This window comes from Ictalurus furcatus, chromosome 21 (genome assembly GCF_023375685.1).
Source record: "Ictalurus furcatus strain D&B chromosome 21, Billie_1.0, whole genome shotgun sequence".
In the NCBI taxonomy this organism is placed as follows: Eukaryota; Metazoa; Chordata; class Actinopteri; order Siluriformes; family Ictaluridae; genus Ictalurus; species Ictalurus furcatus.
The window spans coordinates 6,706,931-6,726,364 of record NC_071275.1 but is presented as its reverse complement, the minus strand read 5'-3'; the positions used below and the strand labels follow the sequence as shown (position 1 = coordinate 6,726,364).

General features: G+C 37.5%; 1 protein-coding gene across 1 annotated transcript in view; it reads left to right on the top strand.

Moving 5' to 3' along the window:
- Positions 1-19,434, top strand: part of LOC128625250 (metabotropic glutamate receptor 7) — a 147,329-nt gene that overhangs the window by 80,640 nt on the left and 47,255 nt on the right. Inside the window, exon 6 of the mRNA XM_053653444.1 lies at positions 6,941-7,080. Within this exon, the coding sequence (XP_053509419.1) occupies positions 6,941-7,080 (140 nt within the window). The remainder of the gene's footprint in view (positions 1-6,940; positions 7,081-19,434) is intronic.

Sequence of the window (19,434 nt, the reverse complement as noted above, 5' to 3'; positions counted from 1 at the left end):
ATTAGATGTAATATTTCTCAGATAAACAGACATCCGAATTTTACATGTAGCAACCAGAAACACTTTTCACTGAATAGGTTAAGTTAATACAGTGCCTGTATGTACAAGAAGAAAGTTCAACATAAGCCTGTATTATTTTGAAAGCAATAAATTGGGGTCTATATTTTTCATCAGTTTTATTTTGATAAACATGACACAATATAGCATTAAGATTACATGAAAAGGGTTTTACTGTTAGAAAAATACAGATCAGTGAGCCTTATCAGAACTGAAGGTGTCAGAATAAACATGAAAAGCACGTGAGTCTGGCCAATCGTGAAGCCGCTTTGGAGAAGCTGCGCTGGCTGAGGGAGCCGGCTGCTCTCGTTTCGCTATCGCAGTACTTTCATGCCATACGTCACAGTGATGTGGAGTCAGCGCCGTCTCAAGTCGGACAAAAATTCTAACCGGCAGCACTGCTTCAGCGTCACATGAAGTCGAACACACCTATTCACTCAAGCAGTCACTGTAAAGGCCATATTTAGCATTGGCAACATCAATCCAAAAGTCGTGTATAGTTCACTACATGTGTCTGAGACGGGGGTTTTCAGTAGCATTTAATAGTGTTAAATATATGTATTTAATATTGGCCTTGACTGACATTCCATAGTATTTTGAGTGTATTTACAGCCCAAAACATCAATTTCACATATTGTGGTTAAATTTTGGTATTAACTCTTGATTACATGCACTTAACTCCACTGTGGTATGGGCCTAAGTTACTTATAGTTCATGTTGCGAATAAAGAATGAAGCAAAATCCTGCTAGAATATAACACTTCATATTTTGTCACCAAAGCTCAGATTAAAGTACAACTCTGATACATCAAAGTAAGTGTAAACGATTGTTATTTTTGCTATGGCATGTGATTTCCTACCTGGAACAGATCTTTTAATATAATTCACCAAATTCTCAATGGTGTTCATTTGCTTTTCAACAGCCTGTTAAGCACAGACATCTTCAATTAGTTGGACCAACAAATAAATCCGAATGTATTGATTGTGTCTCGACCGTCCCGGTCTCATTTCCTGAACCACACATATGATCTTTATGAGTGATGGTTCACCCAGGGCTAGAGGGAATACAAGAACACTGCAGGCTTTAGACCTGTATAAACAACACATTAGACTGAATATCTTAACCCATAGATTAGGATTGTAAAAGGATTTGAACGCAGTATATACCAGCAAAAGAAATTAATACCGCAGTAAGTGTCAAATACACAGAATGGAGCGCAATAACACACATGAACAATCTCATCTAACAAAAAATTAGGCTGCTAACAAGCAAGAAATTATGTATGGATAAAGTTGTGAGGAAAAACTACAAACTGTAATTCAGCATTTATTTTCTTATGATTTGGACCTGTAACAATTATTTGAGTATTTGCAACAATCATATTCATATTCCAAAGCAGAGGTTTGATAACAGAGAAAAATACATTCTAGGGTGATCCATACTCATACTGTAAATAGGAGCTAGGGACACTAATTCGATTCAATTCAGTTTTTTTTTTAATTGCGCTTTTTACAGTTGACATTGTCACAAAGCAGCTTTACAGAAATATATACATTTCCAAACTAAATTTTAAATTGATAAATTTCTCCCTAATGAGCAAGCCAGAGGTGACAGCGATGATGGACAGGCAAAACTCCATGAGACGATATGAAGAAGAAACCTTGAGCGGAACCAGACTCAGAAGGGAACCCATCCTCATCTGGGTAACAACGGATAGTGTAATTATAAATAAATCCCTTTTATAACTGTGTGCTACATAATAAAACAAAAGTGCAGCTATGTAATCAGGTGATTCACCACAGACTCACCATGAAGTCTATTCTGCTGAAAACATGCACTGTGCACTGATGGAGACCCAGGTGCAAAAAGACACCACACCAAAACTTCTTGCATCAGTAGCAGTCCAATGCCATCTCCACAGCTTCCAAGTGTCTCTAAGCTGTGCATATGGGGTCATCATCAGCAAAAGTGACTGGCCTCCAAGCTATGAGAACTCCAGAAACAGGACACCAGGATGGACCAGGCCGGCCCGGAGAGAAGAACAGTTCAGGCCCACTGCTATCCCAGGAGAAACATGTGTAGAGTGTTGGTATCGTCCAAAGTCTTCGCAGGCATTGGAGTCATCTGGAATCTTCGTAGAGGCTGGTTCTGAGCCGGAGCTGGCACATTCACTGATTACCTCAGGATAGGCATCCCGAGGTAGGAACAGGAATCAATTGGAGAAGGATTAGCGTGGCTGCTGTTCACTGAATTTCAGGCAGAAATAACCATGCACAATTGTTATCGGTTTATCAGAGATGACTGCATAACAAGGTTATGAGATGCGTTATGTGAAGGCTAGGTTAAAGAAATGTGTTTTTAATCTAGATTTAAACTGAGAGAGTGTGTCTGAACCCCGAACGTTTAGGAGCTAAATGTGAAAAAGCTCTTCCTCCTTTGGTAGACTTTGATATCCTCGGTATTATCAAAAGTCCAGAGTTTTGCGACCTTTAAGAGTGTGAATGATTGTAACATGATAGAAGATTGGTTAAATATAAAGGAGCTTGGGCGTTTAGGGCTTTATAGGTGAGTAGCAGTATTTTAAAATCGATATGGAACTTAACAGGTAACAAGTGTAGAGATGATAAAATTGGGGTAATGTGTTCATATTTTTGTGATCTGGTAAGAACTCTAGCAGCTGGATATTGGACTAACTGTAGCTTATTTACTGAGGATGCAGGACAACCACGTAGCAGTGCATTACAATAATCTAGTCTTGAGTTCATGAATGCAGGAACTAGTTTTTCTGCATCAGAAACAGATAAGATGTTATGTAGCTTGGCAATATTTCTCAGGTGGAAGAAGACTGTTTTTGTTACCTGGGAAATATGATTTTCAAATGTCTAATATAACACCCACGTCTTTAACTGTAGTGGACGAAGTAACCTTACAAGTAACCTTCTAAATATAGATTGTATTCTAAGAGCTTTTGTGTACAGTTTTGGGCCAATTAGCAATATCTCTGTTTTATCAGAATTTAATAAAAGAAAATACAGGAATGACACAGCTCAGAATTGGCAAATGCATATCCACTATATTCAGTATGTCGACACCATCCCACTTATCCTACATACTCGGGACTTATCCTACATAACCCCCCCACGCCCATTTCCCTCCAATTCCCCCTTAGCAATGGAAATACAGAAGGTGTGCAGTGAATACACAAACTAATGAGGGAAAACAAAGCATAGGCAATAGATGTTAAACGATCAGATGATTTATTTTGTTATTTATAGTTTTTGTAGTAGTTTTTGTACTGCCTGATAGCATAAACCAAGAGCAGGACTGCTCTGCACACAAGTTTCGCTCCCATAAAATAATACACTCAAATCACTCAAACCACAATGGAAAATTACAGTAACATCTTGAAAATGACAGAAAATCATAGTGACATCTTATGTGAAGACTGTCTACATAACAGATTCATAACATCTTACATACGGTATGCAAGAATGACAACCTGATATAACCTGTTGAAGATGTTTTGCTAATACTGTCTATATAACTTATGCATGTTTGATAGATTTGATGATTCAATTGATTCCGCAAATTCAATTGATACATTTTCATTAAATTAAGAGATACCAAATGATAAATTATATTCACACAATTTTTTTTTACCAAATGCTGTCAATCGACCAATCAATGTTCGGTGCCCATTATTGGATTCTCTAAATTTGCATTCTAGCTACGATAGTAATGCAGCTAGCAAGTCAAATTTATCAATTTCACAAACATCTGCATCCAATTCTTTATCATTGACAATGACCGTTTCAGAAATAAAAACTGTCTAGCAACAACTTTCATTTCTGAAATGCTACATTTCTATTTATATCTGTGAGTTATTTGCTCTTAAGTGATGAAATGCTCCACCACATACATGTGAAGAAAAATCATTCTCTTGAAGTTGGCCTACTGTCGGTTTTACTCAGCTTTCAAAGGGTTCTTCAAAACTGTAGCCTCGAGCGAGATCATGAAATAACTGGGGAAACTCAGTGCATACTAATAAACCTAGACGGTCCAACGCTAAAACAAATATCTACTGCAAGATTAACATCTTAAAATCTTAATATGTGGTCAGAGAAACAATACATAGAAACTCTCACAAAATCTCTCTCTCTCTCTCTCTCTCTCTCTCTCCATCTCTCCATCTCTGTCTGTCCCTAATCCTAACCCTACTGGTGGAGGAAACTGGAGTACCCAGAAGAAACCCCCGAAGCACAGGGAGAACATGCAAACTTCTTACACACAGGGCAGAGGCGGTATTCGAACCCCGCACCACTAAGCCACCATGCCCCAATAATAATAATAATAATAATACTAATATTAATAATAATAATAATAATAATAATACAAAGAAGAAGCAGGAGAAGAAGAAGAAGAAGAACGTGACTTAGTTTCACTGTTCTAGAATCAAATATCACAAAATTTCTCTATTTCAATAGTTTTTCTTTCTTTCTTTCTTTCTTTCTTTCTTTCTCAAACTATAAAGTTGCATGAACTTTGCTCTCTTTCAGCTCTATAGTTTATGTGACAGAAATGCTCACTGCTTCCACTATTCCTCTTCTCATGGCTCATGGTCTCGCTCTCTCTCTCTCTCTCTCTCTCTCTTAGAGCCTGTTCTAATGTAATATGAATATCTCTCCCTCACAGCAATCACGCAGCTAAATTGCACCTTCACTGTTCGCGACGTTCCACGTAACCAGGCTAGTTAACAGGGAAGTCGTGAATAGCTTTGAAGCTGCAATTTAGCTGCATGATTGCTGACAAAGAGTTCTTGAGAAGAATAGTTACCTCTTTGCTGACTCCATGTCACTCTGACTCTTTTGAGTGTTTGAGAGGAGCGAGATACTCTGTGCATCCATTTTCTCTTGCCGCAGGTTCTCTGACTAAAAGCCGAAACTGCAGCAGGTGGCACTACGGCGCGGGGATAATGAAGTGCAAAAAGCTCAGCAGCAGATTGCCCAGCCCTCGTGGCTCAGTGTGGCACAGCCATTTCATTCTAGTGTAGCGATTCAGAATCACGCCTTAATCGCTCACTTCTTGGCCCTCGTGGGTTTTTTTTTTTTTTTTTTTTAATCCCTGATAGCATTTTCCAAAGAGGAAAAAAAAATGTTGCCATACATTCTTTTTCTGCACTGCCTTTTTGGGAAATGGTCGACACATCCAACAGTGGCTGCTGTGATAAGACAGGGATAGACTGTCACATTTTTTGGCTAACAGAGCAGGTGGAGAAGCATGAATAGTGAGAGATTTGTCAGCTTGTAAAGCTCATTAAAGGAAAGCTTTGGTGAAAAAAACAAATTTACACAAATCTTACTTTTCCCAAATGTAGTCAAACAGCCAAGACATGTTTGATGTCCAACATTTTCTTTTGCAATTTGCACAAGGCTTATGCAGATAAAAGTGGTGGAAGTCTATCTCACTCAAAATGGTATCTGTAAATATATTCTTTAAAAGAAAGGTGCCAGAAAATGTTCTTTGTTAAAAAAAAAATCCCCTTTAGAAATTCCCCTTAGGAAACCAAAATACCTATTTATGCAGCCAAAAGAACCTTTTGTAGTATATGGCCAAATCTTTATATACTTGATTATTAGTCTATATAATTTAATCGCTAAATAAGTAATGCTGTAAAATGTAAAGGAAAATGCAACCTTGAAACGTTATATTTATATGAGAATATTTGTGATATGGTAAGCAAATCTGGTGTTAATTTGTTGGTTGGGGCTGTATTTTCATTATTTTTGTGAAAGCTTAGTATCTGTGTGTCACACTGATATCACAGGGGGACAATGTTATTGCTAGCACAATTGCAACAGATTTTCGTAGGACTAGCCATCAGGTTTTGCTGTTAGCTCCTAAAAACAAAAGCACAAGAGTTTCTTTTCTCATTTTCTCACCATTTTCCAGCAACCTTCAATTTCATATCAATGAGAAATCCAATGTAGACATAGTGGAAATGTTGATGCAAATGTTCTACTCAGTAGTTCAGAATGCAATGCAGTTAAAGGGCGCAGTTGTGCAAAGAGTCGACTCTGTAGTTAGCGATGTACAAGATGACGATAGTGTTGATGGTGGTGTTAGAATGAAAGTTGAAGCATTGGAAGCTAGTATGAGCAGTGTAGAGATAAAGAGGTGAGATACAGTAGCTGGGCAGACTAAAAGACTAAAGCACCGCTGCATCACTCTTAGGTAGAGATAAGTTAAATTAATCCTTTTTTTGGTCCATAAAAAAAATGCCTCTAGCGCTCTAGTGCTGTGAACTTAACATCCAAGGAAGCTGCAAACTCTGTACAGTGTTCACACTTCTACAGGTGCAACTAATAAAGAGTGCAAAAGAGAAACATTCATCTGTATTCAGCTGAAGAAACAAAGAGTGACCTTATCATTGTCATTCATTTTGTTCCAAACCAACAGCTTTTCCGAAGAAGCAGACAAGGGACCTGAATAAGTGTCAGGCCCAAACTCCTCACCCAAGGGCTGTATGCTCTTTTCATTCCTAACCACAACAAAAGGACATTTTTCTATAGAGAATTGTCAATGGATGTCTTTTGAGCTAGCAGTAGCTTGTATAATAGCCTAGCAATAACAGAACAAGGAAAGATCAAAGAGTGCAGATTTCGGCTCTATCCCTTTCTCTCCTGTGAAAAGTGTTTTGCGATTTTCTGTAAAAGGATGTGACGGAATGTGAAAACGGAACAGCGTGGGTCACATATAAATTTTCCTGCTCAATTAGGTCTCCATACTTTCTCATTTAAGTCTAATCTTCCGTGCTGAATTCACACCGTGATCATTATCATTCAAATTAATCTATGTTGCCTTTTGATTTTTTTTTTTCCTTCAGGAAGTGCTGGAACTTCTGTGACCTTCAACCAGAACGGAGACGCACCAGGCCGCTATGATCTCTTTCAATACCAGATCAACAATAACAGCTCTCCGGGTTATAGAGTGATCGGACAGTGGACAGAATCGCTCCAGCTTAACGTAAGTACACTCAATTGAGGTAGTTTGCACTTTGGAAATGATCTCAACCTTCTAGTATTGCTAGAGATACTGTTGTTACATTGCACGTCTAAAGCTATTGCATTAGAATTATAAAAACAGAAGTACTGCTTCTTAGACTTCTACAGTTTGCATTGCCATACAGGAGTACACACTATTTTTTAGAATATACACTGACAGAGCACTTTATTAGGAACACTATGCTAACCCTGTGTACAGTAGGACTTCCCTTTGGTCTCAAAACAGCTTCAATTCTTCATGACCTGGATTCCACAAGATGTTGGAAACATTCCTTGGAGATTCTTCTCCATGTTGACATGATTGCGTCACTCAGTTCCAGCAGATTTTCAGGTGCACTTTCATGCTGTGAATCTCACGTTCTACCACATCCCAACGGTGATCTATTAGATTCAGAGTAGTGACTGGGAAGACCACTGAAGAACATTGAACTCGTTATGTTCATGAAACCAGTATGCTTTGTGACATGGTGCATTATCATGCTGGAAGTAGGCATTAGAAGATGGGTAAATTGTGACCATGAAGGGATGCACATGGTCATCAACAATCCTCAATAGACTGTAGCATTCAATCGTCTGCAGAACTGCTGCCCACTGGATGTTTTTTTTCTTTATTGCACCATTCTGAGTAAAGTCTAAAGACTGTTGTGTGTGTGAAAATCACACGAGATCAGCAGTCATATCAGCAGAAATACTGAAACCAGCCCAGCTGGCACCAACAATCATTCCTATGTCAAAATCACTGAGATCACACTTTTTCTCCAGTCTGATGGTTGTTGTGAACATTACCCAAAGCTGCTGACCCGTATCTACAAGATTTTATGCATTGCCCCCACACGATTGGCAGATTAGATAAATGCATGAATGAATAGGTGTTCTTTATAAAGTGCTTGGGGTGTGTATATATAAATCAACTCTCATCACTGTATTGTAGATTTGTTAACGTATACTAATAGCATCTAGTAAGTAAGTTGCAATTCAATTTCATTGTACTTGAGCAATGAGAATAAAGATATTCTACTATATTCTATTCTACTTTAAAAAGAAAAACTAGCCAGAGAAGGTGCAGCAGTCGCAAAAAGTACTTGCAATGCATTTTACTGTTTGAATGTTCAAATTACTGTTCAAACTGTGCCTACTAAATGTACTCGGTGACAAGCAAACTGCACTTCAGAAGCCGCCGTGACATAGTCGAAATGGTTAATCTCAGAGCTGTTTAAACTCTTTAAACTCAAGATTAAAGAGGAAATGCAACTTCAGTAACAAAGAGATAAATATCTTGAACAGGTAAACAGGTTGGAAAGCATTAATATGATATGCCTAATATGCTATTTGTTTCCCAGTTGACTTTACCTTAGTGAATAGACTGCTAAGTAAAGAATAAAACATAATGGAATGTGTTGTTACACAAGAAATAATCAACAACCTATAACAGTGTTTTTTATATCTCTTATACCACAGTGGCTTGCCAATGGTGACCTTTTTTAAAATGTTTTTACTTTAAAAAAAAAAAAAGCCATACTTTTATCCATGTCTTATTTAAATTTTTTTATAGTTACGTGTAATGTTGTGAAACATCCACAAAACAAGTCATAAATACTTTGTCTTCCATCCATACATCCATTTTCTATACTGCTTATCCTACACAGGGTCACGGGGAAGCCTAGAGCCTATCCCAGGGAACTCAGGGTTCAGGCCGGGGGACACCCTGGACAGGGTGCCAGCCAATTGCAGGGCACACAATCACACACATATTCACACACTACAGACAATTTGGAAATCAGCCTATAGTGCATGTCTTTGGACTGAGGGAGGAAACCGAAGGACCCAGAGGAAACCCCCAAAGCATGGGGAGAATAAGCAAATTCTACACACACAGGGAAAAGGTGGGATTCGAACCACCAGCCCCAGAGGTTCAAGGCAAATGTGCTAACCGCTAAGACACCATCCCCTCCTAAAGACTTTTCCATGCCTGAAAATGTACTGTTACTGTTAAGTGCTGACACTGGACACTCCTTACAGAATGCTTCATCATATCAGTATGTTTTTAATTTAAGTTACTACAAAAATGAAAACATATGCTATTATAACAACTGCATGATTACCACCAGAGATGCTGTTACAGAAAATGAATCAACACCTTCTGACCAATCAGAATCGAGAATTCTTAAGTCTTAAGTGTGTGGATTCCTTGCATTACTGTGAACAGATTTGCATTAAAGTAAAATAAATAAATCAATACCAGCCATAAATTAAGCAATGACATTTCTCTCTCCTGATGGGTCCAAGCACTAAATAATTCACTTTAATTACCCATAATATGCACCATATGTGGGAGCTTTGCGGTCTTTAGTTGATACAGTGATGAGTGTTCGTTCTCCTCTGGCTATTAAAATTCATCAAGCATTTCAAGATGGTCTGTGAGATCCTCAGTAAGCACAGCCAAATCTTTTATAATGAACTGTGCCATTACTTTTCCATACTGATTGAGATCCAAAGTGCATAACCGTGAATGCAGATTTGCTTCATTTAGATTCGCTACAATTAGCTGTCAAAAAGAATGTGTTAGTAAACAGGGTTCATTTGCAATGATTTAATGGATGAAATAAAATTTCAACACCATCCTATTATTATTCTTGGGCTAAGACTTTGATTTATGGACTGCAGCTATGATTTGTCATGTAACTCAGCAAAATTTCGGCCACTCTTGCTAAAACTTAGAGATAACACAAATATGGCTTGTTTTTCCCATAATGCATTATTCATTGACAGTTTTTTTTTCCTGAAATGCAAGGATTATTGTTTAGTAATACACTGTTTTTCAATAATAGGTTTTATATAATTATGCAAACAAATTGATTTTTATGTACATGTTCAATGAAAATGGCTGTTCAAGAAGTGCATGTGCATTATTACACTACTACTTGGCATATAAAAGAGGCAAAAGAACAGACAAATAAATAATTTATCACAATTGTTTGCATGGTAATTTATCATTTCACAATATTTCAGAATTGTGACAAGTCTAAGGAATGTTGGGTCTGGCTTAGGGGTAGGGTTAGTGATTACACCTTTTTGTATGAAGCCCAAAATAATCTTACCAGTTTTTTTCATGGAGTATGATGATGCATTTAGGATGCATTTTTCTGATTATTGCATTCTTGCCAAGTACCTCTGGGGTTGGGGGTTTGAATCCTGCCTCCACCCTGTGTGTGCAGATTTTACATGTTCTCTCTGTGCTTCGGGGGTTTCCTCCCCCAGTCCAAAGACACGTGCTGCAACATTTATCACCAAAATTGACAATAAATGGGTGGTATGATTCAGCCAGACATGAAATGAAGTCTGTGACCACCCTGAAGTTGATTATATTCCTGTTACAGCATGTCTTTAAATGTTTTTGACATCATAGCAACTTGCCAACTATTAACATTTTAAATGGGGCACTTATATAGTGCTTTTATCCAAAGTGCTTTACACTGTGTCTCATTCACCCATTCACACACACACTCACACATCAATGGTAGCAGAGCTGCCATGCAAGGCGCTAACTTGCTATCGTGAGCAACTCTGGGTTCAGTGTACTGCCCAAGGACACTTCGGCATGCGGAGTCACGCGGGCCGCCAATCGAACCGCCAACCCTACAATTAGTGGACAACCCGCTCTACCACCTGAGCCACAGCCACCCCTATTTGTTAATTTATTAACGAATGACATACTTTTAACCATTTATAGTTACATACATCTAATGTTGTAGAACATCCATGAAACAAGCTGTTATCACTTAAATTATAGCAGCTAGAAAGAGTCATTCCACCAGCCTCTCTTTTCTCTCTGTCTTGAAATTAATAGGAGAATAAAAAACACAGCTTGCCATATTACTGAAAAACAAGAAAGTGTGAAAGGCTGGCAGAAAACTTAATGATTGATACAAATTCTGACACTGGAGACTCCTTCCATAAATATTATATAAATTCTTACGGGAGGTTTGACCATGTCAGCAATTATATGTTTTATAATTCCTTGTTAAATAACTTTTTTTTTTGTATTATTTTTTTTTTTTAACATTTATAATTAGGTTTTGATTATGTAGATCATCCACCATACCTGTGTACATACAGTGCCTGTTAATGAGTTGTTGCTATAGAAACAACAATGTATTATGACTAGCACATTACTATAAATGTGAGATTTTATTTAATGTCAGAGCTGCTATTATAGGAATTTAATCAATTGGAATCGAGAATTCAGATCACTGATCATTATCTTATAATAATTGTAAGTTTTAGAGTTATTGCTAATTCCATATCTTTGTGAAATCTTTATGCAGAACATCACACCTTGGGAGTTTTAATCACCAGCAGATGCATCAAATTGCTAATTATTAAGAGAGCGGGCATGTCGCAGTTCTGCCCTGCCTCATGTTATGGATCATACACACTTCCAGATTAATACCAGGCAATGCTGTCATTCAGTTGACAAAGAACAGATGCAGGAAAGAGGTTCATGTTTGCCTCTCTGTCAAATACAAATAGAGTGTAAATCTCCTGTGCAACACAGAGCACTGTAATGCATTTCAACATGACTCAAATTATGTCAGGTTGAGCTAGGTCATCAAATCAACAGATGCTGCAATGGATTCCTCCCTCAGATCAGTCAAATATGAGCTTTCAGGAAAGCTGGGGTATTTACAATCAGGAGGATTTAATAGTGCCACTTTTTATCCATTCATATTGCTAAAATTAGGGAATATACGTTATATATATTGAGCTTGGCCACTAAGATTGTCTCTTAAGCACTAGCAGCTAACTTGCTGCTTTGCTAAGGTTGAAATGAGAATGATATGCTAAAAAAGGTAGCAGATACTGCTGCTAAAGTAACAGCCAGGACAAATGTAAATTGAAATAAGCATTTTTTAACCCAAATTTACTTGTTCAGTTGACAAATTTTCTGTCTAAAGTATGGTTCTTTAGTTTTGTACTGCAGCTAATTAAGCAGTACTATAGCTAACAAGTAACAAAAGCTTTTAGATATCAGTTTAGTATCATAAAATCCTGCTTTAAACAATATTAAGTTGTTCAAACATCTAAAATAGATTAAATAATAGATTTAAGCGTTTGTGGCTTATGACACAGTATGATACACTGATATAAAGATTGACAAACGGATGATACAGAGCTAAAAGCAGTAGTAGCAGCAGCCATTTTGAAGTTCACTTTTCTTCCTTAGCACATAGTTTTATGTCACTCCATATATAAAAGAGGTACGAAGTGTATCCTAATCTGAAAGTGGAATTTGACTAAACTATGATTCAAATTACATCACAGCTCCAATCTGATTATATTGCTGATAAGTATTTTTAGGTAGACAATATACCCCACTTAGCAAGCATCAATAATCAGTAAAGTTGTGTGTAATTTTGTAGTGTCTTTGTAGGCCCACTGGATTTACAAAAGTTTTAGTAAAACTGAATTTCTTCATACTTATACAGTATGTTGATTTTCTTCATTTTTGTGCATATATTAATGACTGGCAATCAACTGTAAACTACCAAGTGTGTTCAGTGCACAACTGATTAATATTTAATGACACCCATAAAACTCTATAAAACTCAAAGCTCACAGGGAGCTGAAAAGGATAAAATGGTGACTAAGCGATGAAAGAGAGCCTTCTAAGCATGTGTGATAAATCTTCCAGTAATACAGCTCAGCCACTGCAGCTCACCAGCTACCACAAATACACACAAACTCTTCCTGCTTTTGTCTAAATTGAATGGCTAGTGTTATGTGTCTTATTTCACTGACTTGTGTCTTGCTTTCTTTCAAGTGATTACTATGAAATAATCCAAGTTTTACGGCAGTTTAATTACATTTGATTATGTAATTGAAATAAATACACATTTTAAATTTGAGATTAACTTGTACAAATTTTACAATTTGAAGCCACATTTACAATATGAATCAAGGTTCACATTATTGACTCACCATTACACAAATTCAGGAGCTCTGTAGGATATGAATGCTTTGCTGTATAATTTTCTTTAGAGAAGCTAGATTTTATTTGTTATTGTTGTTGTAACATCATCCTGATTGTCCTGTTTTACTCCATAATATAACAGTAAAGATTTGCATCCTTGGTATCTTCTATAAACAAACAAATTAGATTTGAATTGGATTATATTTGAATTATATTTTGTAGACCCATAACTTATGTTCAGTTAGCAAACATTTCAAGACAGCTATAATATCCTCAGGAAGCACTGGCTAATTACTTTTTACTGAGGCTTTACTAAGTCAAACAAATTGAAATGCATACATTGTGCATAACATGGATTTAGTTATTGGGCATTTAATCAGTGTTGCACTACCTTCGAAAGCAAGAATGAAGAGATGCATAATTCTGTCTGCAAGAAATGATATGAAAGTAAATAAAATCCAATGTTTGCTGTCTGGACTAGCAGGCATGTCAATATAGAGTTGACCTTTAGCTTAAACATGGAAAATTCTCATTCATGTGCTGGTCCACTGTCTACATAATAACGATTTAGCAGTTATGGGAATTGTGATTCCTTGAGCCTTGACTATAGTTACTATTGTAAAGGGTTATTATATGTCAAACGAATTTGACTTTATACTGCACTGTTATAGTGTATGTATATATATATATATATAAAAATGTGTGTGAGAGAGAGATGAGAAAAAGTATTTGCCCCACCCTGATTTCTTCTGTTTTTGTGTATGTCTCATACTAAATTGTTTCAGAAATTAAAACAAAATCTAAGATAACACAAAGGCAACCTGAGTAAACACAAAATAGTTTTTACATAAATGATATAATGTTATTTATTGAAGCAAAAAAGATATCCAATACCAATTGGACCTGTGTGTAAATGTATTTGCCCATGAAACTACATTCATAATGGGGTTCAACTGGACTAGACACAACCAGGCCTGATTACTGAAAACCCAGTTCAATCAAATCCACACATAAATAGAACTTTTTCAATAGCATGAATTTAGTTAAAAGGTCTTACGCAGTAACACACTATGCCAAAGTTGAAAGAAATTCCAGAAATGATGAGGAAGAAGCAGAAAGCACGTGTAAAAACATGTAAGCATTGACCTTATTTTGTTGTATTTGTCTAGAGGGCAATAGTCTTATAGAAGGTGATAGTCATGGTCATCTGTCATTGTCATGTGTGGGAGACATTTTTTCTTCATATGTAAGCAATCAAAATTCATTCAATTTATAGCTGTAAAAAGGAAAATATTGTGTTCTATAGGCACTTTCACTATTACCTTAAAAAGGCAATTTAACCAGCCGGGGGACATCCATAACTCCTAAACTTAAGGGTGAATTAGAAAAAAAAAATCAGTGAAATTATGTCCAATAAGTAAGAAATGACATAAAAATACTTGCTTGCACAACCCTTTCATTCTGTGCCTGTTAAAGGGTTAACTACTTAACATTTATGAATTTGTACTGCATTTCTGGCCCTTTATGGCTTTTCACACTTTAAATAGTTAACCCTGGGTCATTCTAAACCCCAGGTAAACTGTTCCTATTTTACCCAGGGTTCACAATTAATACATTCCCTCGCAAAAGTGTATCATTTGTCAGAAGCTAGATCTTCCCAAGGCTTCGGCAACATCATAAATTGATTTGGTTTGCTTTGTAGGAATCAGGCACTGTGTGGCACAGTAAGTAGCTAAAGAGAGATAGAGGGAGGGAGAAGATTCACGTCTCCTAGATGCTATTGAGTCACAGATGAGGAGGCATGTTCAAGGATCGCCCCCAGCTCCCACAGCAAATGTCATTTGTGCATCACGCATTCCTTTTCCCCCTGCCGAGTAAATCTACAAAATGGCAAGAGAGTTCAGCCAACACTCAGGTAACGCTCGAAACGTGTGCAGACTTTGGTGTCGGCATTTTTATGCCTCTCCTCAGCTGCAGAAAATTGTCCCTGGACTCTCGAGCACAGATAGCCATGGAAGGTCACATTGTAATGAGCTGTGCTTGGAGTGTCAGCAACAGAGGAATAAAATAAATAAATAAATAAATAAAAACAACCCTACTGGCTCCTCTAGGCACATTCAAAGATAACTGCATGGTTGTCAGGTTGCTCTCGTTTGCTTACTGGGTTCATGATGAAAGCCAGCACTGAATCCATTCCCTCGAGAAATATACGGTGACTAATGGTGAGCTGTGTTGTTACAGAGTTCATCGGGATGCTTAATGGCAGCCGCAGATGTGCAAGATGTTCTTATGTGTTTTCGTCTTGCTGCAGAGACTTTAATAATTAAACAGTTAATGCAGTTTGTGAGAAGTTGCATTTTATAAAAAGAAACGTCTTGAAATTTAAAATAGGAGAGCATTACTCACACTAAACACTAAAATGCCTGCTTTTTTATTTTATTTATTTATTTATTTGGTAATTGGCTTCGCATCAGGCAAGTTATCCATGAAATGAGGCAGGTGTGCAAGATCATATTTAACAACTACAGTATTTACTTACTTTATTTCAATCATATGTCAGACTCATGAGAAGTCAAATGGAAACCTATAGAGACATGACCTTTAAGATGGTCCTATCATTATCACCAGCAAGAGATGATTGATCATGAATGCACACCGGGGCTATAACTGATTACACTTCGTAATTATTCAGAATAAACAGAAAATGTCTTCTAAACAAATACAAACACAGATTCGAATAGGAGATGGGTTATTATTATGATTTTTTTTTTTTTTTAATATAATTACTAACATAAACATAACAGCATTCATCCTTAGTAACTGCCTGGTTAGAGACATGGACTCCACAAGACCTCTGAAAGTGTGCTGTGGTATCTGGCACCAAGACGTTAGAAGCAGATCCTTGGACTTGTTTGTCCAGCACATCCCACAGATGCTCGATTGGATTGCAATCTGGGGAATGTGGAGGCTGAGTCAACACCTTGAACTCTTTGTTATGTTCCTCAAACCATTCCTGAATAATTTTTGCAGTGTGTCAGAGTACATTATCTTGCTGAAAGAGGCCACTGCCATTAGGGAATACCGTTGCCATGAAGGGGTGTACTTGATCTGCAACAATGTTTAGGTAGGCGGCACGTGTCAATGACCCAGTGTTTCCCAACGGAACATGCCTTCTTCCCATAGTGCATATTGATGCCATCTCTTCCCCAGGTAAGCGACGCACACACACCAGGCCATTCACATGATGTAAAAGATTACATGATGCATCAGACCAAGCCACCTTCTTCTATTGCTCCATGATCCAGTTCTGATGCTCATGTGCTCATGTGCCTATTGTAGGTGCTTTCTGTGGTGGACAGGAGACAGCATGGACATTTTGACTTGTCTGCTGTGTATTCTGACACCTTTCTATCATAGCCAGCATGAACTTTTTCAGCAATTTGTGCTACAGTAGTTCTTCTGTAGGATCGGATCAGACGGGCTAGCCTTCGCTCCCCATGTGCATCAATAAGTCTTAGGCACCCATGATCCTGTCACTGGTTCACCTGTTGTCGTTCCTCAGATCCTTACGCTTGCCTATTTTTCCTGCTTCCAACATATCAACTTTGTGAACTGACTGTTCACTTGCTGCCTAATGTATCCCATCCCTTAACAGGTGTCATTGTATTACGATAATCAATTTAATTCACGTCACCTGTCAGTGGTTTTAATGTTGATCAGTGAATATAATCTTCACACACATCATATTTATTCTTTTTCTATGAATATGTGTTCTGAGAAAAACATGCAGTAATATATAAAAGGCCTCAATGAAGCTAATTTAACTCCATTGCTGTGTTTGCACATATTGAACATCGAGCATAATACATAACACAAAAACCAGGCTCATTTTAATTAGCACATCACTGGAGTGGTTCCCTAAATCCATATTAGGGGGCAATTATTCACTTTCTTGGAACGTTTGAGTGGACTGTGAATTCTTGAGTTTCCGGGATAATTTCATGTATTTAAGACTTTTTAAAGATTGTGCTGGTGCTTCATGACTAATTAAAGCAATCAGAAGTCATATCATAGCCAGATTTGTTGTTGTTATTGTTGTTGTAGTACTTTTCAAAGTGACTAAAAGAAGTCACATTAACAGCGAATAAATTTATTTCAGTTCAGTCCCCTGTTATTTGTTTGGGCTTGCAGCTATGACAAGTTGTTTGCAGACAAGCCGTGTTTCCGAGGGTTTCAGGGTGTACATTTTGTATTCATGGATCCAAGACGACGACAAGCTAATTTCAAGTTTTATACATGAGAAAATGACTTCCTTCTAAAAAAAAAAAAGAATCCTGTTCTCTCAAAATTCTGACATGAAGATTATTTGAGGCACAAAACCTTTGCTAAAGCTGTTTCTTAGGTTCAGACATGTACATGTAAGCATTCATTAACATTGCTGGTTCATTTCCTTACCGCCTAATCTACCCTCGTCAGTCACTTCCTGTTTGACAGTAATTTGCTTGCTGTGTACATTCCATTGCAGTAGTCTCCACGGGATCTTCTTAAAGAGGCATTTTTTCCCCTGAATAGTTAATTACTGTCGCAAACACTCATACAAGAAAGCAGCCAAGCATGCACTGAGTGTCAGATTGAATTTATGACATGACTGACGACTGAATGCTCACTGTGTGACAAGCCCCTGACAGTTACTGTGTTTGACAACTACGAACATCCCCATCACTTTGCCGATCTATAATAACCATGTTTATGCTTCATGTTGATGGGAGGAGGGAAGGGGAAAAAAAGAAGAGACATACATCACTACGCCTCTTATTAGCACGGAGGCCTGAAGGCAGTCAGCAGTGCAGAATCTATTTCTGAGAAAAAGGAGTAGGGAAGCTAGTACAGTGTCGCAAGGGAGCTCAGCAGATGGAATTTTGCCACAGTCTGTACCATGTGAAATGTGGAGGAGGTTTAAAAAAGTAAAGGAATACCATCAAGGCCAAAGAGATGGATCTCGCTTGGTATCCATAGCAACACTGCCGTTAATCTTGTTCAGATTTCAGCACTGCGCTTCATGATGAGTGTTAAGGACAAGCGTACGGAGGCCTCCAAAATCCAAATAATGAACCACACCTTAACAGCTGGTAGGAAAATTACTTTAGGGAGCATATATCAAGCTCAAATGTGCATAGCTGCATGGCTCTTTTCCCTGCTCTTCCCACCAGCAAGCATGAGACACCTAAATTTTGGTCACACGTTCACCAATACAACACTTTGCAACCCAATGATTTACTATCTACTGACCCAAAACCACTCTGACCACAGCATGTTCAGCAGCATAATCATTTGTGTGTGTGGTATAAGAGATGGATGAGTCAGGAGGGAAGGAGGGTTAATCTTGGTTTCCAAGCAACTAGACTCAGCAGACGGCACAGAGCTGTGAAATCCTTGATAGTGTGGAGTTAATAACGCTAAAAGAGGCAACAGCTGGCTTGTGTCAAGGACCCATACTGAAAGAGGGACCTGCAGACCAACAGGGGTACATGATATGTGCCTGAAGATCTGTGGTTTTATAATCACTATAAATTATGTTAAGCCAGGAATTGGTGTCATCTTTTCTGAAAACTGTTATCACTGTATAATGTTATAGTTAAAGATTAATTAATTGGTTGCATGAATCGAGTTTCATCTAAAATTTAGTAACTTAAAAATAATAAATGAATTTCCATTTGCAATTTTCATACCAGGACACATACTATAGTAAACATGATAAACTATATATTCAAATGTGCATTTGGCTTGGGGTTTGTGGCTGAAAAGCCAGGAATAAAAAGTCCAAAGAAATTGGTGGTACATACAATGGGGGAAATAAGTACTGAACAATATATTTTTTTTCAGTAAATATATTTCCCATGAGGTTATTCACATGACATTTTTACCTCAAAAAATCCAGAAATATAAAGAATTCACAACACCAAAGTCCATAAATAAAGCTATTTGTAATAAAGTGGAATGACAGGAAAAAAGTATTGAACATACTAAGAAAAAGTAGTTCTCCAAGGCAAGATAAGGCAAGGAACCAGGTGAAATCCATAAGTAATTATACCTCCTATCTGTGCAAATGAATATCAGCTGGGTTAGTAAATTGATGGTCTATAAAAAGACTTTTTATTACCAAGGTGTCACACAAGAAACATATCTTGATGGGTTAAAGCAAAGAGCTCTCCCAAGACCTTCACAACCTTATTGTTGGGGTCATTATCCACAAGTGGAAGCAACATCACTCCAGCATCAATCGATCACACACAGGAGCTCCTCGCAAGCTTTCTGAACAGGGAGTCAGAAGAATAGTCAGAGGAG